The 27,802-nt window shown below is 52.3% G+C and overlaps 1 protein-coding gene and 1 long non-coding RNA gene across 9 annotated transcripts; one reads left to right on the top strand and one right to left on the bottom strand.

Annotated features, from left to right (window-relative positions):
* The first annotated feature begins 41 nt into the window (after nt 1–41).
* On the top strand, nt 42–27,190 carry PDE1B (phosphodiesterase 1B). 8 transcript variants are annotated; one of them, XM_081483598.1, is made up of 18 exons: nt 4,703–4,936; nt 6,685–6,722; nt 7,825–7,903; nt 9,427–9,549; nt 16,504–16,617; nt 17,782–17,964; nt 18,146–18,212; nt 18,543–18,659; nt 20,969–21,109; nt 21,526–21,626; nt 21,715–21,840; nt 21,959–22,060; nt 23,092–23,212; nt 23,522–23,603; nt 23,916–24,024; nt 24,409–24,539; nt 25,242–25,360; nt 25,821–27,190. In XM_081483598.1, exons 5-17 carry the CDS (start codon nt 16,514–16,516, stop codon nt 25,343–25,345), a joined length of 1,488 nt encoding a protein of 495 aa, XP_081339724.1. In that variant the 5' UTR covers nt 4,703–4,936; nt 6,685–6,722; nt 7,825–7,903; nt 9,427–9,549; nt 16,504–16,513; the 3' UTR covers nt 25,346–25,360; nt 25,821–27,190. The 8 variants fall into 8 exon arrangements, with proteins under 8 accessions (XP_081339719.1, XP_081339724.1, XP_081339722.1 ...); XM_081483593.1 differs by lacking the exons at nt 4,703–4,936; nt 6,685–6,722; nt 7,825–7,903; nt 9,427–9,549 and adding exons at nt 42–192; nt 281–403; XM_081483596.1 differs by lacking the exons at nt 4,703–4,936; nt 6,685–6,722; nt 7,825–7,903; nt 9,427–9,549 and adding exons at nt 11,077–11,467; nt 12,019–12,063.
* Nucleotides 17,453–23,712, bottom strand: LOC145503644 (uncharacterized). The gene is made up of 3 exons (XR_014051608.1): nt 23,575–23,712; nt 20,515–22,328; nt 17,453–17,585 (listed from the first exon to the last, which is right to left on the bottom strand). It is a non-coding gene; the product is annotated as an uncharacterized LOC145503644 (long non-coding RNA).
* Nucleotides 27,191–27,802: the final 612 nt, after the last annotated feature.

The following is a 27,802-nucleotide window of genomic DNA, read 5'->3' as shown; positions in this document are numbered from 1 at the left end:
AGCCGGCCCGGGGAGGAGGAGAGAAGCGAGGAGGCGGCTCCGGCAGCGCGCGGCGGCGGCGGCGCGGAGAGCTCGGACTGGGAGCCCAGAGCTCGGCTGGGCAGCGGGAGAGGAGGAGCCGCAGGAACTGCAGTTCTGCCAGCTTGGGCCGAGCCTAGAGACCCCGGCCTGGCTGGTCCCTGCCAGCCGCAGGTGGGAAGGGGCTGGGCTGGGGGGCGCGGGTCTGCCATCTGGGGGCTGAGGCTGAGCCGCGGTGCTGTCTCCTCCCTCGGTTCCGTAGACGGAGGCTGAGCATGGAGCTGTCCCCCCGCAGCCCTCCCGAGATGCTAGAGTCGGACTGCCCTTCACCCCTGGAGCTGAAGTCAGCCCCCAGCAAGAAGATGTGGATTAAGCTCCGGTCTCTGTGAGTCTCCGGGCCGGGGGGGTTGGGGGAAGGGATCTCAGGGAGCCTGAAAGGGTGGGGGGGATAGCTGGAGCCGGGCCGGTGGATTCTCTGGGGCACACATGTTGGCAGGCGCGAGGACATAAGCTGCCCGGACACGCGTGGCCAGGCCACATGTGCAAGGCATGTGCACAGCAAGCCGGCCGCTTGGAGCGGTTTTAGGAGTTGCAGAGCTAACGAGGTGCCTGCGGACCCCCCGGGTGACACATGCGGCGCAGAGAGGCAGCACAATATTTGCGGTGTTGGCAGGGCTGCGGACGGGCAGCTTTCAGGAGGTGCCAGGCTGACTCACACGTATCCATGTGCAGGGTTGGGTAGATGTGAGGCACATCACATGTGTGTGCATGAGTGTCCCAGGGTCACAGAGAGGTCTGTAGAGTGACTGCACACAGATGCAGGTCCAGTGCATGGGGATACTTGTGCCAACCTGTGGGTCATACATATCTAGGCTGGGATTGGTGGTTTCTGCCTCCGGCATCTTACAGAGGGTGGGGGTGGGGGGGTTGCCCCGTTCCTGAGCTGCTCATCTCTCTTGGGGCCTGGAAGCACACTCTGCATATTAATGATGGGGGACCCACCTAGGATCTAGAGAAGGGGGGAACCCTGACCTGGGGGAGAGGGCGTGGAGCCCCAACCTGGGAGCTGGGGTAGTGGTGAGGGGAGATTGGTTGACTGGGGCAAGGTAACTGTCAAAGCCTTTTTGTCACTGTAGAGTCTCCCAAGGACCTCCAAGCACATCTAGGCATCTTTTCTTGTTTTGCAGGAAGAGGGCATGTGGAGAGGAATAAATGGGAAAGGGAAAGATTCAGGTGTCCCATACTCCAGTTCTAGGGAAGGAGAGGAACTTTTCTTCCTGCTTATCAGAGAAGAGGATTGGTTCAAAGACAAGTCATGTACCATGTTTATCTCTGTCAGCTGCCACCCGATAATCTCTGCAGTCTGTTGATCCTTAACCAGAAAACAAGAGAAAGTGCTTCTCTCCCTGCTATGACTCCCCATGGCCCTAGGAGAGAGGCTGCAGATGTTTGGTGAGGAAATACAGGGAACACAGCCTCAACACCCAGTTCCTCCCCAATATTCTCAATTGTGAGCACTGAAGCTTTTCATTTCTAGGTTCCGGCAGAGGGAGAGATGGGGATAGAATATGGATAGATGCTTATGATTGTGTTGTTTTAAAAATACTTCACCTGTGGCAATAAAATGACACTTTTATGTTGGGCTGGTGGGTCTGATTTACATACCAGCTGCTTAGAAAGGCCTTAGGGAGAATGGAGGCACAGTGGGCAACAAGGCTTGGAATCCAAATGTGCTTCTTGGTCCCCTCCTTTGCTGTCTCTGGCCAGTGCAATTTGCGGGCTCCATGAATCCTTGGAATGAGGTTCTGGGATGAAGAAATGGAAAATCGGGTTGAATCAATTTTTGTTGGGAGGAGCACCTGGGTGATTCCTGATAGAAAACCCTGCTCTGTTGATGGTAACTAAGCTGGCAAGAAGGGTAGGTAGGGAAGTGGTTGAAAGGCAAATAAGGGACCTTAGGGTCTAGAAATGGGAGAATCCAAGCATCCTACGATGCTTTCCCACAGCACGAGTGGCTCATCATATCTTCCCTTGGTCTCCGTTCCAGGCAAGGGGCCCCGCAAAAGAGGTGGGTCTACCCATTTCACTCTCTCCCACACCTTTTTAACCACAAAGCTTTTCTGGGAGCAGATTGCAATTTCTTCCTTTAAGGTGAGAAGTGGTCTATGGCAAGAAAAGTGGACCCTCAGAAGGAGGCACTGAAACCCAGGGGAGGAAGGGAGTGGAGGAGGCAGCTGCCCCTACACAGCCTGTTAGCTGAGACATCCTTGCAGGAGATCACGGTGGACAAGGATCACTAATCTTATTGATGAGATTGTTCTGGTTTTCACTCACTTCAGCAATCTGGTCCTTAAAAGCTCCAGCTACATGTCATAACTTATCCAGAGAAGTACTATCTCCTCAATGTTAATTACCAAGGATAGATTCCCAGTCTCAAAGCAGAGGAAGATCTTGATACCAAGGTAGATCTGAAGTTGATAGCTTACTGGATTTAGCCCTGTTTGAATCCTCGGGAGGCTTTGCCAGTCAGATGAAGGGAAAGCAAAGGATTGAGGATTTTTGCTGAGTAGGAGAGGGAGACAGCTCTCAGGGTTGAGTGGTTTCTGAAGAGGTGAGCAAAGAGGGCATTTCCACCTTAAATAGAAATAGAACTCCCACCGCCACCCCAATCACCACCTTCCACCCCCACCCCCCCAATCACCACCTGTACCTAAAAAGGCCCAAGTTGGAAGGGGCTATTTAGTCTGGATACAGGGAGATAGGCATGATTATCTCAGGACTAGATAGTGAATGGGCTTCCCTGGTGTCTCAGACAGTAAAGAATTTGCCTGCAGTGCAGGAGACCCAGGTTCGATCCCTGGATTGGGAAGATCCCCTGGAGAAGGGAATGACAACTCACTCCAATATTCTTGCCTGGAGAATACCATGGATAGAGGAGCCTGCAGTCCATGGGGTCGCACAGAGTCAAATGAAGACAGATGGAATATATATATTCTGCTGCTCAACATGTCCTATCTCCTCCATCACAACTACCCTTTTAATTTCTAATCTGGGACATTGAGGGTCTCTTCAGGGAAAGTGGGCCTGGTGTTTTTCCTTCTGGTTGAAAAAGCCCATATGAATATAATTGTGCAGGGCAATTTCTTCTTGGGAAGGGCATCCAGGAATTCTGTTTTCCATACTAGCACTCTGCCAAAGATAAATTCAGAATCTGGAGCATATTAGCTGTCAGATTTCACGTCTATCTGGAGCATATTAGCTGTCAGATTTCACGTCTACCTAGGGGAAATTTTCCTAACTAAGCAGACTCGTAAGCTGAGGCATGAGAGACACTGAGCCAGGCACTTCAGGGATAATGGGTGAACCAGGACAAATTTCAGCATCTCTAACATTAAGATGAAGGACTGGGCTAGTCTGCCCACTCTTCTCTGAGACCAGAGAGACTTGAGGAATGTGGGGGAGGGCCAGGAGAAATGGAAAGGTTTTTCGGTGTCTTTTGCAAAACAAGAAAAACTATGAGTGGAGGTTGATTTGCCATCCTTAGCTCATTCATTTATTCAACGACTCTTAATCGAGTGCCTCCTGTAGGATATAGTGGTGGGCAAAATGGACCCAGTCCCTGATTCTATGGAGCTTGTCATATGGTTCAACTCCATCAAAGAGAGTAGAGAGTAGGGGAGGCCCCCTGCTCCTTGTTTTATGACACCCACCCAAGTGGTAAAATTCAACCATTCTGGTTTCTGCTTCATCGCTTACTTTGGAGGGGGATTATGCACAGTACAAGCACATATATGAATTCTCTCTCTCTCCCAGGATAGTACAAGCCTCACTCTCTTCTCTTTGCTCCAGTTTCTTCTGAAATTTTACAGACGAAACTTCCCTCTTCCTTGGGATAGTATAAAACAATCCCTTTCTTTTTTCCTTTCTCCACATGGTGCACGCTTAGGCTTCCATGGTTTAGACTCAATGTCCTAAGCTGTGGTTCAAGGTCATTTCAGGGGAGCTGGAGCAAGGACACAATTGGGGATTATTTTTGCCCATCTTTGTTGCATTAGAATCTAGTGTGTACCTGGAACATAATAGGCACTCAATAATTGCTCTTCAATAAAGGAATGAACAAATGAATGAATGAATATACCTGTATATGTCACAGAGCCCAGTTCTGTCTCTGATTCTGTGGTGCGTGTGTTCCTGTGTGCAGTGGGGGAGGGGAGTAGGCATGGGAATTGAAGAAAAGGAGAGATTGTTTTTGTTATTGTTTTTAGAGGGTGATGCTCGAAAGTGGTGGGGTTTGAGAACCTCCGAACAGAGCCTGGAACTGAAGGAGTTACAGAAACAATCTGGATATGTGAACAAGATGTATCAGAATGAAACTGTGAATGCCTAACATGTATATGTATGTATTTGGTGTATCTAGGTAAAGGCTGATGTGTGTGACAAGGACAGTTGGTGATGTCAGAGCTCCATAATGATGTCTCTTTGTTTGTATGTTTATAAACAGTATGTGTGATAATAAATATGCACTTACCTGAATACCTGAAATTGTCCTATGTATGAATGAGATGATGTATTTGTGTATGTGAGTGTGTGTGTCTAGGTAATGAAATGATATATATGTGTGATCTGTGTATGTGTTTGTGACACACTCAGATTTTTGGACAATCCTGGGGAGATCAAATGTGCAGGAGAAAGAAGCCGAAGGACTGGACTGAATGCCTCATTGATTTATTCTACCTTTTGTCCTCATTTTGTATCTGCCCCATGGAATGATCTTCTGTGGCTCTTTACCAGTTTTGAAAACTGTGCTGCTATCCTCCTTTCTCTGCACATGGCTATGGAGCTGCCATGAAGACTGCGGGATAAACTGTGGCTTCTTGGACCTCTGGAGAAAAAGGAGCATCATTTCTCTGAGGCCTTGGTGGGAATGGGTTTTAGTTCCTTCCTCCCTGGATTGACCCTTCCTCCTTTATTTCCAACCATGGCAAAGGGATTCTCTCCACCTTGTGTTTTATATCCCCTCTCCCATCAGAGGTTTCTAATTCCCCCATCAACTTTGTCTTGAATGAGGCATCTCTTGATGGTTGAATGTGGAAAATTCCTGCAATAAGCTGAGAGGGACAGGCAGAGAGAGGGGACACTCAAATTCAGACCAGTGGAAGAACTTCACAAACCTCTGGTCAGAATAGTTGGCTTCAGGGGAGAGACAAGGGAGGCAGGGTGGTGGCAGTGGAGGAGCAGAGGGAATATTGGGAGACTTGAGTTCCTGTTCCCACTCTGCCAAAGGCTAGCTAGCTGCATGATCTTGAAGTCACATAGTCTCTCTGCGTCCCTATTCTTTATTTGGTATCATCTATATGAAAGTGGCTTTTAAATGATAAACTCTGATGCTCTTTCAGCCTGGGAGAGCTTGCTGGGTGAAGAGGCAGCAGAATAGTAATAAATGGGCAGCCATTGGCTTGGATGATGAGAAAATCAGGATTCAAGAGGCAGGAATATGAATGATATAGTAGGAATATGAATGATATAGTAGGTTTGAGTCCTGGTGTCTGGGATCTGATTTGGAAGAGTCTTGGTGATGAGTGGTTGTCTGGGGGAGGTGAGGCAGGTGACTGAGCTTAGAGAATAGGAGGCTGGGTGGGCTAGGAGGAGGGCTGTCCCACAAAAGGTATGGGCCTCTGAGGTCAAAAGAAAAGATGACAGACTTACACTCTATCATCTTTTTTTCAATTGGGCAAGCTAGAAGTGGATGTAGCAATTGCCCTTGTAAGATGTAGTGGGTGTGGGGCACCTAGGGACTGCTGTTGGTGAGTTCCAAGAGCATTGGGGAAATTCCCCTCTGGCATTTATCCTAAGTCTCTAGGCCTGGGGTGATATGATCAGCTATGACACATTCTATTTTAAAGAATCTCTGAAATCTCTTAGAACCCAAATACCACTCTGCTTGCCCTGGAGGCTGGTTAAAAAGACCATGGAGATCCCACATTTGAGGTTGCACTTAGCACTTTTGCCAGGAGGAGGGTGCAGTAGGTTGGGGATGAAGCTGGGACTGGAAGGCCAGGTGAGAGACCCAGGGGGAGGGGAGCGTGGATGTCTCTAGACCCCTTCCACTTGCCCCCTGTGCAGGGAGCTCCTGAAGTCAATGCAAGCCAGGGGTTGTCTCACATCTTCCCCTCTTTTTTTCAAACACCCCCATCAGACTGGGACGGAGGAACTAGGAAACTTGAGAGAGATCTTTCCTCTTATTTGTGTCTTTGAAGGAATCATCAAGGATTTGTTTTCAGCTTTTCTGTTCCCTCTGTTTTCCTCTTTGATTTTTCCTGCATCTTTTCCTCTGCCCTTTCCCTCCTTTGTTTCCATCTCTCTCTGGCTTCTCTTTCTCTGCAGGGCACTATGGTGCTCTCCTCTCTTGTCCCTCTTCCTCTCTCTCCCTATTCCCTTTGGCTTACTCCCTCATTCTGGCCTTCAGTGCTCCTAGTCCCCACCACCCTGGCCAGGAGTCTGGAAACATCCCTGCCCACCCCAGGGTTGGGGTGGGGCGGGGCTTCTCCAGGCCCAGGTGTCCTTGTGATGGTTCAGGGCAAGTTTGCTGCGGGCACACTTTGAGGCCACCTTAGGAGTCCAGCCTTAACTCCTGTATTCTACAAGGCCTTTCTTTTGCCTTCTCAGTGACCTCATCCTCCCAGATCCTCTGGGGAAGAAGCCAGGTAATTGCCTTTGGGTCTCAGGGTACTGATTTTCACAGGTACAGAAGTTGAGTAGCTATTTTCCAACTGTCCCCAGGACAGCAGCAGAGAAAGGGGGACAGAACCAGGGCAGCAGGTGGGCTGCAGGCGAGACCACTGGGAGACTGGAAGTTGTTAGATAATGAGATTGTCCCCTAAGGGAGGAGGACTTAATGGTCAAAGAGAACTGGGAGAGAATCCTGGGAACAGTAAGTAAAGCCAGGAGGAGACTTCAGGGGGAAGAAGGGCTACTCAGAAGGGAAAAAGTAGAAAAGTGAGTTGTGATCCACCCACTGCAGGGAGGTCCCTAGTGCCAGTGCCCTTGCCCCTCTGTCCCCCATGTCCCCATTCCTGCAGTTGCTCCTCTCCCCTCAGCATCTTCTACATCTTCTCCCTGTCTGGGAAGAAAAGAGCAGGTTAGGATATGACTTCAGCATCCCAGACCTGGCAGAAGTCCACTGAGGGAGCTGGGATGGGGTTTTGGTGGGTAAGCAGGTGTGGTGGGGAAAAGGGCATATCCAGGGAGAGGCCTGGGGGCTCAGGGCTGGGAGGAAAGGTGGAAAGCGGGTGCTCAGGTGGTACCATGTTAGATTCAGCCAAGTCCCCAGGTCAGTTGATTCCAGAGCTGCAAGGAGAAGTCAGACTTGCAAATAATTACAGTGGCTGCAGTGGGATGATTAGGCGGCCAGCTGGTGTTGGCACCATTTAGGCTGAGAAGGGAGCTTGCCTTCCAGAGGGGCTTAATGATTCTTTGGCAGGCAGGACCTGGGGGCCAGAGAAGCTTCTTTCCTTCCTATTCCCTGGCTTCTCTGCTTCCCTGTTTATCAGTTCTTGCACATCTAACTTGGAACCATCCTCCTAGTTCTCTCCTCTGTGCCCACCTTGTTTGGAAACTTCTCGGGTTGAGTGAGCACACATGCTGACAGTGTTGCCAGGCTCCCTAAACCCCAACCTCTTATCTACAAGCAGTAGCTTTAGCAACTCCAGTCTGAGAGAACTATAATAAATCAAATTGCACCAGACTCATCCCAAACACTTCTTTGTCCTGATTGTTCTCTTCCTTTCAATTCTTTGAAATGCCAAGAAAATTTGCTGTTGTTTTCACTGAAGCAAGATGGACTGAAGATAGACATGCAGGAGAACTTTCTGGAAAGTTCATAGAGGTTAGAATGTAATCTTCCTATGATAAAGAAGAAAGCCACACTCTTCCTTTAAAGCATCAGTTTCCAGCTAAGTTGGGTGAAGCAGTGAGCCAGTCAAAAAAGATAAACTCCTACTCAGGCACCCTATTTCCCTAGTGTCTCCCACCCAGGCACTGAATCTGAGAACCACAACGTGTTACAGAGAGGGAAACTGATGCCCAGAAATAGTTGGTAAAGTGGGGGCAGGGCTGGGACCAGACCCAAATCCTGCTGATCCACAATCCAGAGCTACTCCCATAGCACTGGCAGTCAGTCCCTTGCCAAGCTTCCAACTCACTCTCCCATCTCAGGCCACCTTCAACATCTGTTAGGTTCCCCAGAAGCAGGACATCTGCTGGGAACATCTGTTGGGATGTTGTTCAGAGGTCTGGTGGGGTGGTCCATGTGGAGGTGGTTAATGAGCAGAATTAAATCGTGCAGGGAGGGAGAAGAGGTGTGGACAAGTGAACCAGAGCCAGAGTTCTGAGCTGGGTTAAAAGTTCAGAGTTCTTAGTCTTCCCCTCACCTCCCTGCCCACCCTCCTATTTTCTCCCTCTTTCAAGGGCTGAAGCTTGAAGGAGAGGTGACTCATCCCTGTGCTGGGCAGGGAGCTGGGATGTCTGGGTTCTTGTTATTCTGGGCTAAGGCTCTAGCTACTTAGAGTACCCACTTCCTCACTGATCTGAGCTGTGCTCGGCTGTTGCTAGGAACACCTGTTAGAAACGGTTCTAGGTAGGAGGCAGAGGGGGGGTTGCCTGCACACACACACACACACACACACACACACACACACACACACACACACGTGTGTGAGTTGACTCCCTTACCTCTTCCTCGGTGTTTCCCAGACATTCTTCTGCAGCACTTTTCAAATCTCCTTTCCTGCCCCTTTCTCCTGTCCCTCTCCCCTACCCCTCTCCCTCTCGCTCCACTTGCCGGGTTTCTCTCCTTCCCCCACTACCTACCAGCCTTCCCAGGTGCTGCCCATCCATTCTCCACCCTCCTTCCGTCCAGCTCCTCTGTCCAGTGCCTAGAGAGCTCGCACCACTGCTGCCATGTCCACCTGAGGATTGCTGCCTCCAAGGATGGCACTCTAGCTCTGTCACTAGGGGGCCTATTTTTATCTCTGGAGCCACCCCCGCCACTGTGCCCAGCCAGCCGCCTGAACCAGGGCTGCCTGTATAGCAATGTGAAACCAGGGGAGTGAGGGGAGTGGCAGTGCTTGGGAAAGGTGGGGGTCTGGCTCTTCCTGGTTTCTGGAGCTCCGTGCTCTGCATGTCCCCCGCTTCTGCTTCCCTGGTCTCTGTGGAATAAGGAGCCAGGGAGGAGTCCCTGACATCTGGAATGGTGGTGGTGGGGAGACAGGGCTTTTCTATTTCAGGGGCCCTGGGTACAACGGTGGGCACAGGGGGCTTTGTTCATGGAGCACTTGTAATGAACCTTTGCTGAATTAACAAAAACAAAAACTAAATAGTAATCTTTTGCATTTACACATCAATTTACAGTCCCCAAAATACTCTCGTATGATCTCCTGTGAGAATTCCATGAAGCTTGAACTTAACCCATTTTACAGACAAGGAAAGTGGAGCCCAGGGTGTCTTGTTCAAGGTCATACATAGTGCTAAAAGGTAGGCAAAATCTCCTGATCTTAGTTAATATTCTCTTTCTATTGGATTTAGATGATTTCCTTGATTTTTTTCAGTTTCTGAGATTTTTAAGCCTTTAGATCAGCCAGTTAATCCATTCCTCAACAGCCCTCCAGCCACTACCCCTTACACCCCTCTTTTCTGACCAGGGGCAGAGTCACCTATGCTTTGCTCATCCCTTATCCCAACTCCTGTTCTTCAGGGCAGGTGAGGAAGGGTGGGGATGGACCAGGGAGGGAGGCATGATAGTTGGGCTGCTTGCTATTTTAAAACTACATTTAATGGCTAGAGGAAGATTCATGCTGGGGTCATCCCATCTATGCCCTTGCTCTCACTCAGTCTCTTTAGCTCAGATGGAAGTAGAGTGTGGCGTGTGTGTACATGTGTGGGTGATTGGGTATGTGTGAAATTTTTTTCCCCAGGAAGGGATGGTGGTTGATCAATGTCCTTTCTAATTAGGGAGAGTTAATAACAGGCTGGTATGAGCATGGTGGGATGCACACTGGGATGTTGCAGCGTGTGTGTACTTGGGGTGATGTGGTAAGCCATTATTTGTCCAACTTGTTTTGGTTCTACTGGGCAAGAGAGCAGAGGGATGGACAAGATATCCTCTCTGGAGCTTTTCTAGTCTTAAGAAATCTCTACCTTCCAGTAGGAGGGCTGGGGTTAGTGCCTACTTGGCTTGGGGGCTGGGCCTGGAGTCAGGTGAGGAGGGGGCACTGCCCTGAGCTGGTGTCTGCTGGTGAACCATCTGCCCCCACTCCCACCCCGTCTCTCTCTCTCCAAACGAGCTTTTCTACTTTCTACAGAGCAGGCCGAATGACTTGTCCCTCATCCCTGAGGGGCAGTTCCATGTCTTTGACTCCAGGACTAGTCCTTTCTCTCTAAAAACACCTGCTTCATGGCTACCAAGAGTTTACACAACCTTGTAGACATTTAACCTCCGTTCCTCTTTGCTGCTGAAGCCAACTTCCATTCGTCCCAGTAATTTGCCAAACTTCATTTGGGAAATTACTTCAAGGCTATAGCACAGTGACAAGGTATTTTAATTTCTCCCTGCTTTTGGTGGGTATGGAGAAGGAAATGGCAACCCACTCCAGTATTCTTGCCTGGAAAATCCCATGTCCGGAGGAGCCTGGTAGGCTACAGTCTATGGGGTCGCCAAGAGTCGGACACGACTGAGCGACTTTACTTCACTTTGGTGGGTAGGGGTGCGGTAGGCGATGAAGCAAGACTTCCCATCATAAAATCCTGGCTTTTAGCCCGTTTCTTTTCTCTTTCTGCTGTCATACTCATCCCCTTTAGTCGCTTTTCCTCACCCCTACATCAACTCTAGACCGTTGATGAAGGAGATTGTAGTTGCGCGGATCCCTCTTCCCCCGCTGCGCTAGGCTTCCCCCGGGCTCTCCTTAGCCCCGCCCAGCCCCTCCGCTGACCAATCGCAGCCCCCATGCACTTGTATTGGTGACGTCACCCCATAGCCAATCGGGAGGCTGGCTGGGGCTGTTTGCGCACATCCACTTCGCACCGCAGAGGCCGGGTTCTTCCCTTCCTAACCTGAGCGGGAGGAAAGCCTGGAAGAGACAGGGGGGCCTTGGTCCCGCAGGCTCTTCGTGGGCTATCCCGTAACTTCTCTCTCTGGGCTGGATAGACCTCTCTCCAGTCAGTTCACGGTTATTTCCCAGTCCCCGTTTGACAGATGAGAAAACGGGCTGGGAGTATTCAACTCGCCTAGCCTCTCGGTTTCGATGAGCAAGTCCTGACTTTCAGTCACTGCTTGGGTGGGGGCTTTCCTCCTTGTTGCGCGGGTCTCTGGGTAAGGATACCCGGATCCCTAGCTTCAGCAAGCCCCTTTCCTGCAGTTTCTAGTTCTCTTCCTGTCTTGCTTCCGTCCTTGCAGGTGGGTTAAAGCTCATTTTGAAGAGTGGCCCCGGAAAAAAGACCCTGGGAGGGAGCCAAATCTGCCTTAGCCTAGCTGGGGCGCTCTTGGAGAGCTCCTTCCACTCCACTGCAGACTTCCTCTTCAGGACAAAATCAGGATGGCTCCTTGTCCCTGTCCCTGCCCCCTTAAGCCTCCTGCTAACCCTTTCCTTCCCCCGAAAGAGGAGCCCCACCTCCTCAGAGCAAGGGGCTGGCTTATGCTATTTCTGTCCTTTCTGGGATTCTTCTGAGAACAGATTCTTGTTTTTAGTCTGATTCAGATGTGAAACTTTTCCCGCGGCCTCTCACCCAGTTGTGGGCTGGGTCTCTGCTTCATCACTCCTTCCTCCAGCCAGGCTCCTCCTGCTCCCCTCCCCTAAATTCTCTCTGTTCAGTCAGTCAGTCACTTTTGCTGAGACCTAGAGAAGGAAGTCAGGGGCCTAAAAGGGAACCACTCCCCTCAGGGTCCCAGGGGCCTGGGGGGCAACATTTTGATACTCTGAAGTAGAGAACTTTGATTCCCATGGCCAGCCCTGTTCCTGTGCAGAGGAGTCACCTCCAGGGTCCTATCCTCAGGTAGGCTCCAGGGATGAGGAAGGGAGAGGGGGGGAGGAGGACCGGAGGACAGGCTGCTGTAGGTCTACTACTTGTAGTTTGGTGGAAGAGCAGGATCAAGACTTGACAGTCCCATATGGGTGTGTGTGTGTGTGTGTGTGTGTGTGTGTGTGTGTGTGTGACTAAGCAGTGGCAGGTGACTTAGCAGTATTTTCCCTCTTTCTCTCCCTCCTGAACCCCAGCATTCTTAAGACCTCACATTCCTCCAATATCTCCTCATCTGGTCTTAAAAACCCAAAAGGGAGATAGGATTCTTCTTTCAACTCCCAGCCTCTTAGCTTGAGGCTACTCTGTCCTAAGCTCTCTACTTACAGTGATCTTTCAGGGAGTGTGGGTGCCGGAAGTAGTGGCAAGGGGCTTTGGAAATCACCACATCATCTGATGGGGGCTGGAGAGCTGCACTTGTCTGGGGCATTGGGATTATTACTGCCCAGAAGCTACCTATTCCAGCTGGCTACCTACAGCTGGGAGAGACTGGGGCCTCCAGGGGTCAGGACCTGAGACTTTCCCGTGGTGTGGGGGAGGTAAAGGAGAAAGAAGTGGAGATGGTGAACCAGTGCTAGGAGTGGAGTGGGAGGACTCTTGGGAAGCTTCCAATTTTCCTTAGGTCTGGATGAGGACTGGACAGGGGTGAGCATCCTACCCATCCAAGCAGACAAATGGCGAGGTGAGGACTTTGGGTGGGTCTGGGGAGATCCTAATTCTAAGGGGCTTCAGAATCTGAGAGGCCCCCCACCAGGCCGGGAAGTGTCGTGGGGAAAGTTATGTAACTCCAAGAGGGGGAAGTTTAGCACCTGCATCCTTCCAGTTGCCTGAGTCCAGGCCCCTTCTTTGGACACTGTGCTTGTCAAATTTATTCTTTAATCTTTCTTTCCATCCCTCCCCTCTCCTTTTGGTATCTGGATCATGTTGGGTTCAGATTTCAACAGGAGCTGTGAAAGAACTTCTGGACAAGATCGAGAGGTGGAGGCGGGAGGAACTTGGGGGGAGGGGTGTGTTGAAAGCCAGCCTACAACCACGCTCTTCTCCCTAGGCTGAGATCTCAATTGTGAGCGCTGGGAGATAGCCCCCCACCTGATTAATCTGCCCCCTTTCCCTTTTATTTTGTTCAATGAACATTTACTGAGCACATACTGTGTGCTCTGAGCACAGCTGCCAGGACAGACAAGTCAACACCCCCAGTTTCCTGTGAGTCTGATGGTGTCCACAGACAACATCACCCCATGAAGGACAGAGGACTGACACTGAAGGAGCTATGATGCAGTGGGATCCAGCCTTGCTTTTGGTGTTTGGGGCACAGTTAGGCTCCAGTAGAGTGAGTTTAAGGCTGGCTGACCTGATTGAGATTGACAAGTTGTGTGACCCTAGACAAGTCATATAACCACCCCCATAAGGTGACTGTGGTATGTAATTATAAAGGAGAGATCATGGTCATTATCATCCTCTCATTTCCTCTGCTAGGGGGCTTCCTAATTACCAGCCTCCATCCAAATTAGAGGAGAAGGCAATGGCACCCCACTCCAGTACTCTCACCTGGAAAATCCCATGGATGGAGGAGCCTGATAGGCTGCAGTCCATGGAGTCGCACAGAGTCAGACAGGGCTGAAGTGACTTAGCAGCAGCAGCAGCAGCAGAGGTGTGAGCTGGGTAGGGCAGGCATGATGCTGATCAGTTAATTTTAATTTAAATCATGTTTATAGAGCCTCATTGTATACACCGGGCCTTTTGCATGCATTATTTCATTTAATCCTCTTATTAACAGCTCTTCCCAGGTAGCTTCCCTGATGGCTCTGTGGTAAAGAATCTGCCTGCCAATGCAGGAGATGCGAGTTCAATCCTTGGATTGGGAAGTTCCCCTGGAGAAGGAAATAGCAACCCACTCCAGTATTCTTTCCTGGAAAATCCCATGGGCAGAGAAGCCTGGCAGGCTGCAGTCCATGGGGTTGCAAAAGAGTCAGACATGACTGAGCAACTAAACAGCAGCTCTTCACAGGGGGTTTAGTGCTGCCCATGTGAGCACCACAGGTAGTTTATTATAATCCTCACTATTTTACAGATGAAGGAATTGAAGGTTGAAAATAAAGATTCTCAAACTTTAGGGTGAGTTAGAATTATCTGGGATGTTTGTTAAAAACACAGATCCTTGGACCCAAACCTTAGAAAATCTGGTTAAGTAGGTGTGTGGTGAGACCCAGAATAAAATTTTTCACCAGTATCCCAGGTGATTCTGATGTCAGTAGTCCATAGGCCGCACTTTGGTAGACACTGATGAAGAAGTAGTGACTTGCCCAGGGCTCATATCCAGGAAGTGAAAAGTTTGAATGTGGGACTTCTACTTCCCAGAACTGTGCTGGGATCCTGCGTTTCTGCACTGGAAATAGAGGTAGCATAGCCTTCCCTCATCCTTCCCTCCCTCCCTCTAGGCCCATTGTGAGGATAAAAGGAGATAATGTAGGAGAAAGCACTTTTTAAAATGTAGAGCTGGCAGCATTGTTAAGAGATTATGCGAATACATGCAAATGAGCACCCGTGGGCTTGGCTCTTCACTTTGGGAGCTTGTGCTAGGATGTGTGTTTCCCAGGGTGGCTCAAGAAAGAAGGCAGAACTTTGGTGGTGGGCATTGACCACTAGTGGGCAGAGTTTTCCATTGTAAAAAGGGTTGATTGAACTGGAAGATTAGGGCTGGGATGGGAAAAGATCAGAGCAGGGGCCTTTCCTTCTTCCTGGGTTGTGCCCCAGATTCGAGGGTCCCTGGCCATAGGGACTGACCGGGAGAGGGCAGCCCCAGATTGTACCTGGGCCCTAGAGGCAGCGGTCCCTCTTTGCTGTGTGATCCCTGGTCGGCTCTCAGTTGCCGCTTTCTAGCTCATTGGCTGGAAAGCCTTTATGTAGTCAGCCTCTACTCCTCCTCCCTAATGAAGCCTGAGCTGGGGCTGGGCTGTATGGAACCAGGGCTCTTCCTCATGGAACAACCTGCTCTTTTCATGTGGAGAAGGTGCAGCAGGGAGGCTGGGAGTGCAATTTGAAGATAGCCCACTGAGGAGGCTGCAGCCTCACCCTCCAGCTTCTTTCCTCGCCATTTTCCCTCTTTCATTTCGGCCTCATCTGCATTCAGACCTGTCTTTGGCTAGGACTGCTGGTCCCTGGGGTGAGAGTTGGCCGGTGATGCTTCCTGGGGCTGGCTATTTTGGGCGCCCCCATTCCAAAGCTGCTGAGACCCCAGGATTCTAGAGCTGCTTCTGTTCAGGAATGCCATTGTTCTCCCTCCCCCAGCATCCCTGGGAATCGATGCTAATTTCAGCCTCTGGTTCCTGACTCATACTCTTCTCCCTGACTCATAGGGTGACCTTGGGTTTCTGAAGCCCCTCTCAGTGGGGAATTGTGCTGGCCACTGTTTCACCTCACCTTGCTTTTAGGTGGGGTGGGGCAGAGCTGAGAGAAGGAGCCAAAGGGGAACGTTTCATCGCTTTCTTTAAAATCACCACCTAAAGTCAGAGAGCTTTGTGTACCTGTGACTGCCTGGGCTGGTCTCAGGCAGTCATAAAGCAGACTTTTAAGAAACCACCCGGTTAATCCCCCAGAATTCATGAGTGCAAAATATGAGGGATGGTCCCTTCAGGCAAAGCATCCAGTAAGTGAGACCCCTGACCCCACCCTCACCACTTTGGCTCTGGGGGAAGCTGCCTCGTGGCAGAGGTAGGGGAAGGGTACCATCACCCTTTGCCAGAGGTTCTCTCTGGAGCGACACCAGGGAGGCAGGGGTTAATCTTGCTTTGTCCCGGTTGATGGATTCTGGAATCATAATCCATTAGCTCTGCCTGGATGGAGTGAGGCCAGGCGAAAGCATTCAGATTGGTCTTTGTTCTGTGTCTTCGCCATCCCTGCCAGGGACAGAGGAGCTGTGGACATGTACCTCCTCCCTGCCCAAACCAAGAGACATAATGAAAGAATGCTGGGGGCCCTTTTGATGGTTGTTGATCCCAAAGTCCTCTGTCAGAGGGAAATAGGTAGTTTCATCTCTTGGTTATTCAGACTATGAAACAGATCATCCTCAAAACATCACCCCAGGGGCTTGTACCTGCCTAATTCTGCTGGGCCCCAGGCAATCTAAACAAGAGTTTGCGGGGAAACACTGACTAAAGGGAGGTGTTGAGAGGTCAGAGGTGGGTGGGGACTGTGGAAGAGCCTGGGGTTTAACTTTGGGGGGGGTAGATAAACTTAGTACAGGCGGTGGCAATGGCCTGTGATGAAAAACATTAGCTGCTGTTATTCTGTTAGAAAGATTAATGCGTTATAGAAGGCTGTGGCTGTTTCTGGAACATGCATCCTATTAGAGGTATCCTGTTCTCTTGACAAGGTAGCAGCGCCTAAGCAGGTTCTCTGTACCCGTCCCCCCCACAGGCTGCGCTACATGGTGAAGCAGTTGGAGAATGGGGAGGTAAACATTGAGGAGCTGAAGAAAAACCTGGAGTACACAGCTTCGCTGCTGGAGGCCGTCTATATAGATGAGACTCGGTGAGAGTGGAGATGCGGAGCAGCGGGGAGAAAACCCACACACAGAGGGGAAAGATGCCAGCCAGACACAGTGATCCAGGGACGGGGAGTCAGACAGAAATCTGGGGACAGACACGCATGATGGGGCCAAAGGAGGGAGGCGGGGAGGGAGGACAGATAGATCTATAGGTAGAATTATCAGCAGAGATAAGGAGGCAGAGGAACAGGCAGAGGAGCAGGCGGAGATTTACAGAGACAGAGACAAACACAGATTATCAGGAGGAGAAGACCTCTCCAGAGCTGGGAAGGATCTTAAAGCTCATCATGTCCTCACCTTCCCAGGGCAGAGGCCTTCCAGACCTGCTTTGCCCAGGTCACACGTGGCTAGTGGGGCTTCAAATGTAGCAAGTGTGATTGGAGATGTGTATGTACATGCAGAAAACATGCTGGATTTCAAAGACTTGGAAAAAAGAATGTAAAATGTCTCATTAATATATTGTATATCGATTCCATGTTGAAATATAGTACTTTGAGCATATTAGGTTAAAGAAAAGTTATCATTCAAGTAGATTTCACCTGTTTCTCTTTACCCTTTGAATATGGCTGCTAGAAAACTTGAGCTTCCCAGGTGGCGCTAGTGGTCAAGAACCCACCTGTCAATGCAGAAGCCATAACAGACATGGGTTAAACCCCTGGGTTGGGAAGATCTCTTGGAGGAGGGCATGGCAACCCACTTCAGTATTCTTGCCTGGAGAATCCCATGGACAGAGGAGCCTGGGGCTACAGTCCATGGGGTCGCAGAGTCAGCTGTGACTAAAGCAAATTGGTACGCACACAAACATTAGAAAACTTAGAATCACTTAAATATGGCTTGCATTTTATTTCTGCTGGACAGTGTTGCTGGTCTGGAGCATCCTCGACAGGTGATATGCATGCCACTGGCTGCTTGAATGCTTCCAGAATTGGGGTGCTCACTCTCACATAGTGACCTGTTTCATCATTGGCAACATCAGATAGAGAAACAGAAGTAAAAAGACTTAGCAAAAGAAAGACAAGGGAGGGTCATTAAAGGGAGAGGCTGGTGTGAGAGTTTCCAGGGTGTGGGATGTGGCTGGGCCGCCCAGGGTCTCCAGGCTATGGAAGCACCTGCAGTCTTTCCTCTGTGACTCCCCCCTGGGGCCTCAGGCAAATCCTGGACACGGAGGATGAGCTGCAGGAGCTGCGGTCTGACGCGGTGCCTTCGGAGGTGCGGGACTGGCTGGCCTCCACCTTCACCCAGCAGACCCGGGCCAAAGGCCGCCGAGCGGAAGAGAAGCCCAAGTTCCGGAGCATCGTGCACGCGGTGCAGGCTGGCATCTTCGTGGAGCGGTGAGGCTCGCCGCGTCCTGCCTCCCTTGGCCCCTGGCTGTGGCCCTCTTTCCCAGTGGGGTCTTCCAGGACTCCACTGTATCATCAGCCCCACGTGCCCCTGGCCCATCCGCCCAGCCCTGCCTGATCAGACCCTATGATCAGACCTCACTCCGGGGCTCCTTTCCTTCTTCTCCCTCAGGATGTTCCGGAGAACATACACCTCTGTGGGCCCCACCTACTCCACTGCAGTCCTCAACTGTCTCAAGGTGATCCTGGGCAGAAGGTTAGGGGGGACGGAATAGTCCTTAGGACTTTCAGACTCTTTATGGGGTGATTTTTACTTCCTCTTTTAGTTGTCATTTCCCTGTTTCTCAAAACAACTTTGGCCCCTTTGAGAGGCAAACTCCTGACTTCTTGTCACTCCCATGCTGAATGATATCTGGGAAGAAAGAGGCCTGTTTACCACTTCCTTGTTTTCCTGCTTCCCATGCTGCTGTAATCATTGGGACGTCCTCCTTGAAGTCTAACTGCAGCCCTTGCTGCTGCTGGGATGTCCCTCTTGGGAGTCTCCTGCCTAGTTCCTTGTTTCTCCACAGAACGTGGACCTTTGGTGCTTTGATGTCTTTTCCTTGAACCGGGCAGCGGATGACCACGCCCTGAGGACCATCGTTTTTGAGCTGCTGACTCGGCACAACCTCATCAGCCGCTTTAAGGTTAGGCAGCCTCCTACCTCTGCCTCTGGGCAGGGTTCCCCACTCCCACCATCCTGCTCCTACAGGCAGGTTCTATGGGCTCTTTGGCTCGGTCTCACTGTCGGGGAAGTCACCCTGTGCCCACCCCAGTCTGGCCTTTCCTTCACTTGCTGCAGTCCCAGCCTCTGGCTTCATGTATTGCCTTCCAGGGGAAGGTTGTAGTCTGTGGCTGTCGAGCCCAGGGTTCTGCCCTCTCCTCCTTTGCTTTGTTCCCTAACTTGTCCTCTCCAGCCTGGCTGCAATTCAGCCCCCTGTTTCAGCCCTCCTGCCCATGGACACTGGAGGCCTAGGGTCCAGAGGCTGTCAGCTGGTGCCCTGCAGGACTAATGTCTCTCCATTTGTTTTTTTGGGGGGGGCCTCTCCTCCCCTCCCCGCCCCCAACCCCGCCTCCAGCTCCAGTCTCTGTCCAAGGAATTTTATGGAGAGGATCAGCTCTTGGCAAGGCTAGGTAGGGCTGGAGGAGGGGAGGGAGGGTGTGAACTCCATTTGCTCTTAAGCTTGGCTGGCCGGGAAGAATATAGGATTAAAATCTTCTTCAGATCCTGTGCCAGGAGAGAGCGTCTTTGGGGAACAGGGGCTAGAAAAAAATCACTTCCTTGTGGAGAAACCACAGTTGCAGGATGAGGGGGATATTAGGTCTGCACTTGGGTGGAGTGACAGTAGACGTTAGGTCGAAGAAGAAAGTGTGTGTTCTGAGGGGCATGCGTGCGTGTGTGCTCAGTCGCTCAGTTGTGTCTGACTCTTTGCGACCCCATGGACTATAGCCCACCATGCTGCTCTATCCGTGGAAATTTTCAGGCAAGAATACTGGAGCGGGTTGTCATGTCCCATGGAGGAGCTTGAGGGGTGGTGAAAGTAGTCCAGTAGGAAGGGCCTCCCAGAGGGCTCTGGAAGGTCCCCCCCCCTTTTCCACCTCACTATAACAGAGTATTGGTGTATGAGAGCCTTTCCTTGACCCTTGACTCCTCCTTTTACAACAACTCTCAAGGGAGTTCCCAGAACTTTCCTAAGATGCTCTGAGATTCTCTTCAGGCCTCCCTGAGGCCTGTTCTGCCGTTTCATTTTCTTCTTTCCAATCCTGCCCTCTCCAGGATAGAGAATAGCAGGGTTTTCTTTTTCCTAAGACTTTTCTCAGCTCACATTTCTCCAAACTGGCTCTCACACTTCCTCCAGACACCAAGTTCTCCTCACCTGGAAGGATGGTTCTGGGGGACCCAAGAGTCACTACATCAGGTTGGGTTTGGCTCAGTCCCAAACCGCCTTGCTCCAAGGCAGTTAGAGAGAGGGGTCTTCATGCTCTAGTGTCCTTGCCCAGTAGAGACCCCAGTTGGAGCAGCTGTTTTAAGCTTCACATTCCCTTTCTGGGCACCCGGCCCCTGTCCTGCCCCTCCCCTTCCCTTCCTTTCCTCCAGGGACACCATGGCAACGGAAAAGCAAGGGCAGTTGTCATGGAGACAGTCCTTTAAAATTCCCTGAATTTGGGGCACAGCCCTCCAGGGGTGGGGGCGGGGGAGGTTAGGGTCTGACTGACTAGTGGCACTTCCTCTGTGTCTCGCCACCACTGCTCATCTCTACAGAGGGTTCCCCAAGCCCTGAACCCTGCTCTCCTCGCAGCCTCAGAGATCCAGGGACAGGTGCAGGCACCAGCCTTGCCCTCTGGGGGCCTTGGGCCTTTGAAGGAGGTGAACGTGCCCCAGGGCATATGCAGAGACCTAGACAGGATTGAGCCTCACAGAGCTCTGGCTCCTGGTGCCTGTGTGTGTGTGTGTGGTGAACAGAGGGTGGGGAAGTCTTCTCAGAGGTAGAGGTGATCTACCTTGGCTAGAGGGTCCTCTCTGGGTCTTCTTATTCTTTCCCCTTCTTCTGAGCCCCTCTCCGTGATATTGGTTTGGGGATGGGGTGGGGTGATTGGAAGGTAGGAGGAAAATTTTCTTTCCTCTTCTTAAAAATCTCCAGGGAAATAATAATTATAGCTACTCTTGGGAGAGCACTTGCTAAGTACCTTGTATTGTACTTATCTCATTAAATTCAAGGTAGGTGGTAGTATCTTCATTCTTCCATTAAGCATCAGAGACACAGGGAGGCACGTGACTTGCCCAAGGTCACATAGCCAGCGGGTGTACAGCCAGGATGCAAGCCCAGTTCACTGCAGGGCCAGTGCTCTCCTAGCCCTGTTGTCTTTTCATGAAAGGGCTTCACTGACCTCTGTCCTCGGTGGCCTGCCATTTGCACATCCTCCACAAATCTCAGTTGCCCCTCTCCCACTGCAGATTCCCACTGTGTTTTTGATGACTTTCCTGGATGCCTTGGAGACAGGCTACGGGAAGTACAAGAACCCTTACCACAATCAGATCCATGCAGCTGACGTCACCCAGACGGTCCACTGCTTCTTGCTCCGCACAGGGATGGTGGTAGGTGCCTTGGAGGTCACTCTTCTGGGATTCAGGGTCGTATGGCTGCAGAACCGGGGAGTCCAGCCTACAGTCTATATTCTCATTTCCTTTTTTCTCTCTTCGAGTCCTCTTCTTTGGCATCCCAAAGTCTTTACAGAGTTGGATTGGACTTCTTCACTCTAGAGAATTCCTGGGTGGACTGTAACTTCATGGGCAGCGCTGGGGCTGTGTGGCCAGATGCAGAGGGAATATTGTCAGTAGGGATGGAAGAGGGTCTTTGGCAGTTCTGGAAGCTGAGAAACCTGACTACATTAGCCCAAGAGCTGGACATGAAGAATGGAAGGGCTGGGATGAGCAGTCCAGCCTGTGTGTGGAGGTCTTTGGGCAGCTGACAGGGGGTCAGCCCCCTCTCATTGTCTGTCTCTTTCTCCCAGCACTGCCTGTCGGAGATTGAGGTCCTGGCCATCATATTTGCTGCAGCCATCCACGACTATGAGCACACTGGCACTACCAACAGCTTCCACATCCAGACCAAGTAAGAGGTGGGGATGTGGCAGGGGCGGGGGTGGGTGGGCAGCAGTGACGGTACAGAGGGCTGGACCTGGTGACCTTGTGCTTTGCAGGTCAGAATGTGCCATCCTGTACAACGACCGCTCAGTGCTGGAGAATCACCATATCAGCTCGGTTTTCCGAATGATGCAGGACGATGAGATGAACATCTTCATCAACCTCACCAAGGATGAGTTTGTGTGAGCAGAAGCCAGGCGCGGGCATCCCTGGAGGACCCCCTCACCCCAGCCCCCTCTTCCTGATTCCTAGGCTTCCTGCCTAGCAGTGCTGCTCACTCCTCGGGTTCTGTCCCTTCAGAGAGCTGCGGGCTCTGGTCATTGAGATGGTGTTGGCCACAGACATGTCCTGCCATTTCCAGCAAGTGAAGTCCATGAAGACAGCTTTGCAGCAGCTGGAGAGGTGACATTTGGTGGCGTGTGGCTGGGGAGAGGCCAGAGTGAGGGGTGTGTGAATTGGAGGGCATCCACAGGGTAATGGGTGTGCCAAGTCTTTACCGGGATGTAGAAGCTCTCCTGGCTCTAGGTATCTGAGGGTATCTGGCATATGTGACGTATGTGCGCACCTGGCCTTGGGTTTGTGGACAGTCCAGGCAGCCAGACTACTGCAGAGCGTTTGAGTTGGGGGTCTGAGATTGGTGTCCTCAGGGAAGCTTCAGGACAGGCATACTCTGGAATGTAATGGAAAATCATTCAGCCCTCTGGACTCGTTTCCCTATGTGTGAGAAGTGAAAATGATATGCCCCCCTCCACAACAGTTCACTGCCAGCCCCCACTCTAACAGGGCTACTGGGAGAGCTGTGTGAGATTAAAAAAAAAAGCACAGAACAAATGTCGCAATTACATCTAATGTTGCTTAAAAGTGGGTGGAAGTATATAGATGTAAGAGAGAACAGACTGTGTTTGTGTGTGTCCTGAAGGTATGTGTTAATGTACGGTGTCTGTGTGTGGGAGAGTGGGCAGGGTCAGAGCGTGTCATTGTTGGCGAATCATAATAATAATTATTATAATAATAATTACAGGTAACGTCTACGGAGCACTTATTAGGTGCCAGACACTATTCTAAATACCTATATGTTGTATGTCATTTAATTCTCAGAACAACTCTATGTGGCAGATCCTGTTTTGATTTCTACTTAGGACTGGGGAAAATGAAATATGGAAATTTTAAGTAACTTGCTGTACATCACACAGCCAGTGTGTGAAACATAGTGAGGATTCGATTCCAGGCCCTTTGATTCTGAGAGCTTGGGCTGTTTCCTATACATATGTAAGTGTGTGTGTGTATGTGTGTGTGTGTGTGTGTATGTATCTCGTCTCAGAGGGTATTAGACGTTAGATCTGAGAGAGAGAGTGTGATGGGAAGTTAGGAATGGTCCAGGCTTCCTTTTCTTAAAAGCTCAGTCTCCCTCCCCTTGCCACCTGCCCCGACAGGATTGACAAGTCCAAGGCCCTCTCTCTGCTGCTTCATGCTGCTGACATCAGCCACCCCACCAAGCAGTGGTCGGTTCACAGCCGCTGGACCAAGGCCCTCATGGAGGAATTCTTCCGCCAGGTAGGGGGCATCTCTGCCCGCCCCTGCCCACGGGGCCAGGCCTTCTCTCCCCCATGTTTTCCAAATTCCCCATTCCTCCTCCAGCTCCTTGTTCAGCTGCCTGCAGCTGCCAACCTGATCCCAGACCCATAGGATAGAATGTCATCTCCGAAAAGCTTAACAGTCATTGCTGGCAGTAGTATTTGCATGCCGCTCATTTCCAGGTCAAAGGCACAGAGCTCCCTCTTTTCCCCCCGGCAGCCCCTCTACCTGCAGCTGCACCCCAACCTGGTAGACTGAAATAAGTCCCCGCCCTGTCTGCTCCCCCAGGGTGACAAGGAGGCAGAGCTGGGCCTGCCCTTTTCCCCGCTCTGTGACCGTACTTCCACCCTGGTGGCGCAGTCCCAGATTGGTGAGTGTCCCTTCCTGCAGGGAGGAGAGTGTTGGGAAAGGTCAAGGCTGCTGGCTGGGCCGGGTCGGGACGGCTCCCAGTCCCCATTCCTAAAGCTGTTTTTCCCGTCAAGGCAAGCCGCTATGCTGGAGCGTGGAGGGCTGGGGTGGAGTTCTCTGGGGTCACAAAGCCATCGTCACAAAGGTTGCCCCCACTGGGAACTTTTGAGCCCCAGGTGACTGTGTTCCACGCAGCTGGGGGCACCGGTGGGCCGGCCGTGTCCTCTGCGCAGCTCCCCAGGTCAGCCTTCTGTCCGTGTTATCTGCACTGCAGGCTTCATCGACTTCATTGTGGAGCCCACGTTCTCTGTGCTCACCGATGTGGCTGAGAAGAGTGTCCAGCCCACCGGGGACGATGACTCTAAGTCTAAAAACCAGCCCAGGTGAGTGAGGGTGGCTGGGGTGGCCAGAGGGCCCACAGAGAGAACCGACTGGTGGGGGTGGTGGGGAAACAGTGACTCCTCTGCCGTGGGTCACACGTGGGGGCGAAGGGATGGGGGCAGAGGGTGTGGCCCGCATCCGAGCCCCCTCCACTGTATTTTAATCTCTCCCATTAGCTCTGTCTTTATTGCCTTTCTGGCTAATGCTGTTTTCATTTTCTTTCTAGTAGAAGGGAAGGTATGGAGAGGGGTGGGGACTGGGGGGCTACCCAGCAGAGAGAAAAGAGAAGGATGAGGCTTCCATCCCCTCTACTCTTGAGGGCTGGGAGGACCTTCCTTGGGTGGGCGGGGTCTCACCTCCACAATGTGGGCGGGTCCTGCTTATAGCTTCCAGTGGCGCCAGCCTTCCCTGGATGTCGAAGTGGGAGACCCCAACCCTGACGTGGTCAGCTTCCGCTCCACCTGGACCAAATACATTCAGGAGAACAAGCAGAAATGGAAGGAACGGGCGGCAAGCGGTGGGTCCACTGGGAGGATAACGCCTTGTCGGGAGGGCGGCTCATGAAGCAGCTGTGCTGTGCTTAGTCGCTCAGTCTTTGCGACCTCATGGACTGTAGCCCGCCAGGCTCCTCTGTACATGGGGATTCTCCAGGCAGGAACAGTGGAGTGGGTTGCCATGCCCTCCTTCAGGGGATCTTCCCAACCCAGGGATCGAACCCAGGTCTCCCGCATTGCAGGCGGATTCTTTACCATCTGAGCCACGCACCAGGGAAGCCTGAGCAGCAGTGGGTCCATTTCCCGAAGCCCCTTGAGCAGCCCTTTGTCCGACGCCTACCCCGAGTTGGGAAAAGGGAACTGACCAGGCACAGGCTGACCCACTTGGAATGTTCTAGAATGGGGGCTGGAAAGAATATAGGGACAGCAGTATTCCACCGCCCAAGGGGCCCCGTGCACACTGACGGTCTGTCAGTGCTGCCCTGTGGCTGTGGTAACCTGGTGGCCCTGGCTGAGGCATCTCTTCCTTAACGTGGGGGCTGAGGGCTGTGCATTTTAGCAAGACTGGGGAGCCTCTCTCCAGCTGGGCACAGGTTGAATGTAGCTCAGCTTGAAGGAAGAGGGGGTGGTGCATGAGAATTGCTTCCTTTTCTCCACATATTCCTTGGGTTTGGGGGAAACATACTGCTGGGTCTGGTCCCAGCTTCCTTCCCGCTCTCCTGCAGGCATCACCAACCAGATGTCCATTGATGAGCTCTCCCCCTGTGAGGAAGAGGCCCCGGCCTCCCCTGCTGAAGATGAGCACAACCAGAACGGAAATCTGGACTAGCGGGGCCTGGCCCAGGTGAGCCTGTGGCGGTGGGCGGGGAGGAGGGCGAGGCGGGTGTCCGACAGGCCTCTTGGAAGGGGCATCTCTGGGGTTCAGCAGAGGCGAGGTTCTCCCTCCCTCTTTCCAGGCGGGAATCTGGAGGAAGTGAACACAGAGACCCAAGCCGGGGCCTAAGTGGGAAGCAGGGGGTGTCCTCCTGCTTCTTGGTCCAGGCCCTCCAGGAAGAGAGGGGCAGCTCCCCAGTTCCAGGTGGGGCTGAGCAGCTCTGAGTGAGGGTCAGGAGAGGCACAGCCAGGCCCCCGGCTCCAGAGCTCACTGGGGCATGACTTCATTCCAGCACCCCCCATGCCCTTCTTCTGCAGGGCATTTTTTGTGTAGCTGCACCAGGTGCTGAGTGGGATGGACCTGAAGAAGGTAAGGCAGGCTGGAGATGAAGGCAGAGATCAGAGCACTGAGGTGTCTTCTGTTCCCTTAGGTCCTCACTGAGTCCAAAGTGTTCGATGTCATCAGCACCATCCATTGGGACTGGCTCCCCCATCTGCTCCGAGGGAGCATGGACGTCGAGGAACAGAAAACCCACCCAAAGGACAAATGCCAGAGATTGTGGGGTTGGGGGAAGGGCCCCTCCCCACCCGACACCCATTGGGGCGCACTTTACTCTCCCGGTGGCAAGACTGGGGAACTTCAGGCCCCCAATGGTCACTGTGTCCATCCCCCTGCCTCTGGACTCTCCCTGTGGCCAGATGACTGGTTGGAGGGGAGCTTCCTGGAGGTTTCCCAGGGCTTGGTGGGAAGGTCAGAGATGCCAGCCCCCTGGGCCCTCCCCCATCCTTTTTGCCTCCAAGTTTCTAAGCAATACATTTTGGGGGTTTCCTCAGCCCCCCACCCCAGATCTTAGCTGGCAGGTCTGGGTCCCCCTTTTCCTCCCCTGGGAGGGGCTGGAACAGGATAGGAAGCTGGGGGTTTTCAGAGCTCTGTGCACAGGGAAGGGGCATGGGCTCCTTCAGGGCATGGCACCTTTCTAGGGCCTGGGAATGGGGGCATCCTCTGTACCCCAGACCTGCACTGCTTCACCCCCACCCCTGCCCAGACTCTGTAGTCTTCCCTCTCTCCCATTCTGGAATGGTGACTGGGGGAGGAGGAGCCATAGACACCAGGGGCTGAGAGGGGGGGCCTCTCCTGGGGTCCTCAAGGACTTGGGACGGGTCTCGGCCCTGGGGCTTGTCACCTGCCCTGGCCGAGTCCTGGACCGTCGCCTCCTTCCCCTCCCCTGGGGCCAGGAGGCTCCCATCCGACCAATGTCTGTAAAGTGCTTTGAGGTCTCCCCAGCAAAGCACCTTCAGGATGCATCCTAGAGCACAGGCAGGAGGGCTGGATTGGGGTCAAGGGTGCGTGGGGAGGGTGAGGTGTCCTCAGTAATCCCACGATGCTGACAGAGAGGGTCCCTCCCCTCCCAGCCCCAGCCCAGGAGGCCCCTTCCTGGGACAAGTGGGGAGTGGCGGGTGGAAGGCAGCCGGACAGGGGCTCCAGAGTGCTGCTGTCGTCTGCGGCCAGCCCAGCCAGGCCCCCGCCCCTTCCTCTCCTCAGGCTCCCCTGGCACCGCTCTGTCCCAGGAAAGGCCCAAGTCCAGTGATTGCCCTCCTCCTTCCTTGTAAATACCAGACATACATTTGTACAGTGGGCCCTGTGCGTGTGAAGTCGTATCCACGGTCTTTCAGACCTGCCACTTGCCACTCATCCCTCCTACCCCACCCAGAGAGGGGTAGAGACGCATGTGACTGACCCCTGTCCTCAGTCTTTCAGAACCCTGCTATAACCAGAGATCAATAAAGAAGGGAGACCAGGCCTGGCTGTTTGTGTTGTTTGCCGGGTGAAAGTGCACTGGGCGTCATGTGCACTGACTCTTCAAGCTGATAAAACCTCTGGTGCTGTGTGTGCCCTGTTATATACAGAGGCCAGAGAGGTGAGGTTCTGCCTGAGCGTGTGCAGCAGGGCTGGCAGAAGGGGACCTTCCACTTCTGAAGTGGTTTTTATTCTCTCCAGCATACTACTTCTTCTAAAGAGGGGTGAATCTTGCCTTCCCTCCACTGCCTGGAAAAATCAGAAGTGGTGGGCAGGAGAGGCCTGGCTGTGGGGTCTGAGAAAGGTTATTCACCTCTGCTCAGCTTCTGGCATTTACTCTGGCCCCTCAGTGTCAAGGACAAGGGGAGAGGTGACCTTTCCAGTTCCCAGCAAGGGCCTCTTCGTGAATGGCCGCCGTGGCCTCAGTCTAGCTTGGCTAACAGGGTGGAATCTGGGTGGTCTCCTCCCAGCTGCAGAGGGAACACATCCTGAAGCTTGGGAATCACTAAGTATCGGAGGGCAGGCAAGGAGGCATGGAAGCAACACACCCTCTCTTTCCCAAGGGCCAAGCGCCAGGGTGCAGTTCCCAACGTTGTCCAGCAGAGGGCGCCCCAA

This window comes from Giraffa tippelskirchi, chromosome 4, assembly GCF_054371585.1.
Source record: "Giraffa tippelskirchi isolate mGirTip1 chromosome 4, T2T-mGirTip1v1.2.pri, whole genome shotgun sequence".
NCBI classification, from domain to species: domain Eukaryota; kingdom Metazoa; phylum Chordata; class Mammalia; order Artiodactyla; family Giraffidae; genus Giraffa; species Giraffa tippelskirchi.
Note: the sequence above shows the minus strand (reverse complement) of the source record. Positions and strands in the feature narration are given on the sequence as shown.

Excerpts from the sequence above, each read along its gene's own strand:
- PDE1B (XM_081483593.1), top strand. The coding sequence starts at position 294 with ATGGAGCTGTCCCCCCGCAGCCCTCCCGAGATGCTAGAGTCGGACTGC. Across the intron at positions 17,965-18,145 it reads GCTGGCATCTTCGTGGAGCG|GATGTTCCGGAGAACATACA; the intron begins GTGAGGCTCGCC and ends CTTCTCCCTCAG. Across the intron at positions 18,660-20,968 it reads ACCTCATCAGCCGCTTTAAG|ATTCCCACTGTGTTTTTGAT; the intron begins GTTAGGCAGCCT and ends CTCCCACTGCAG.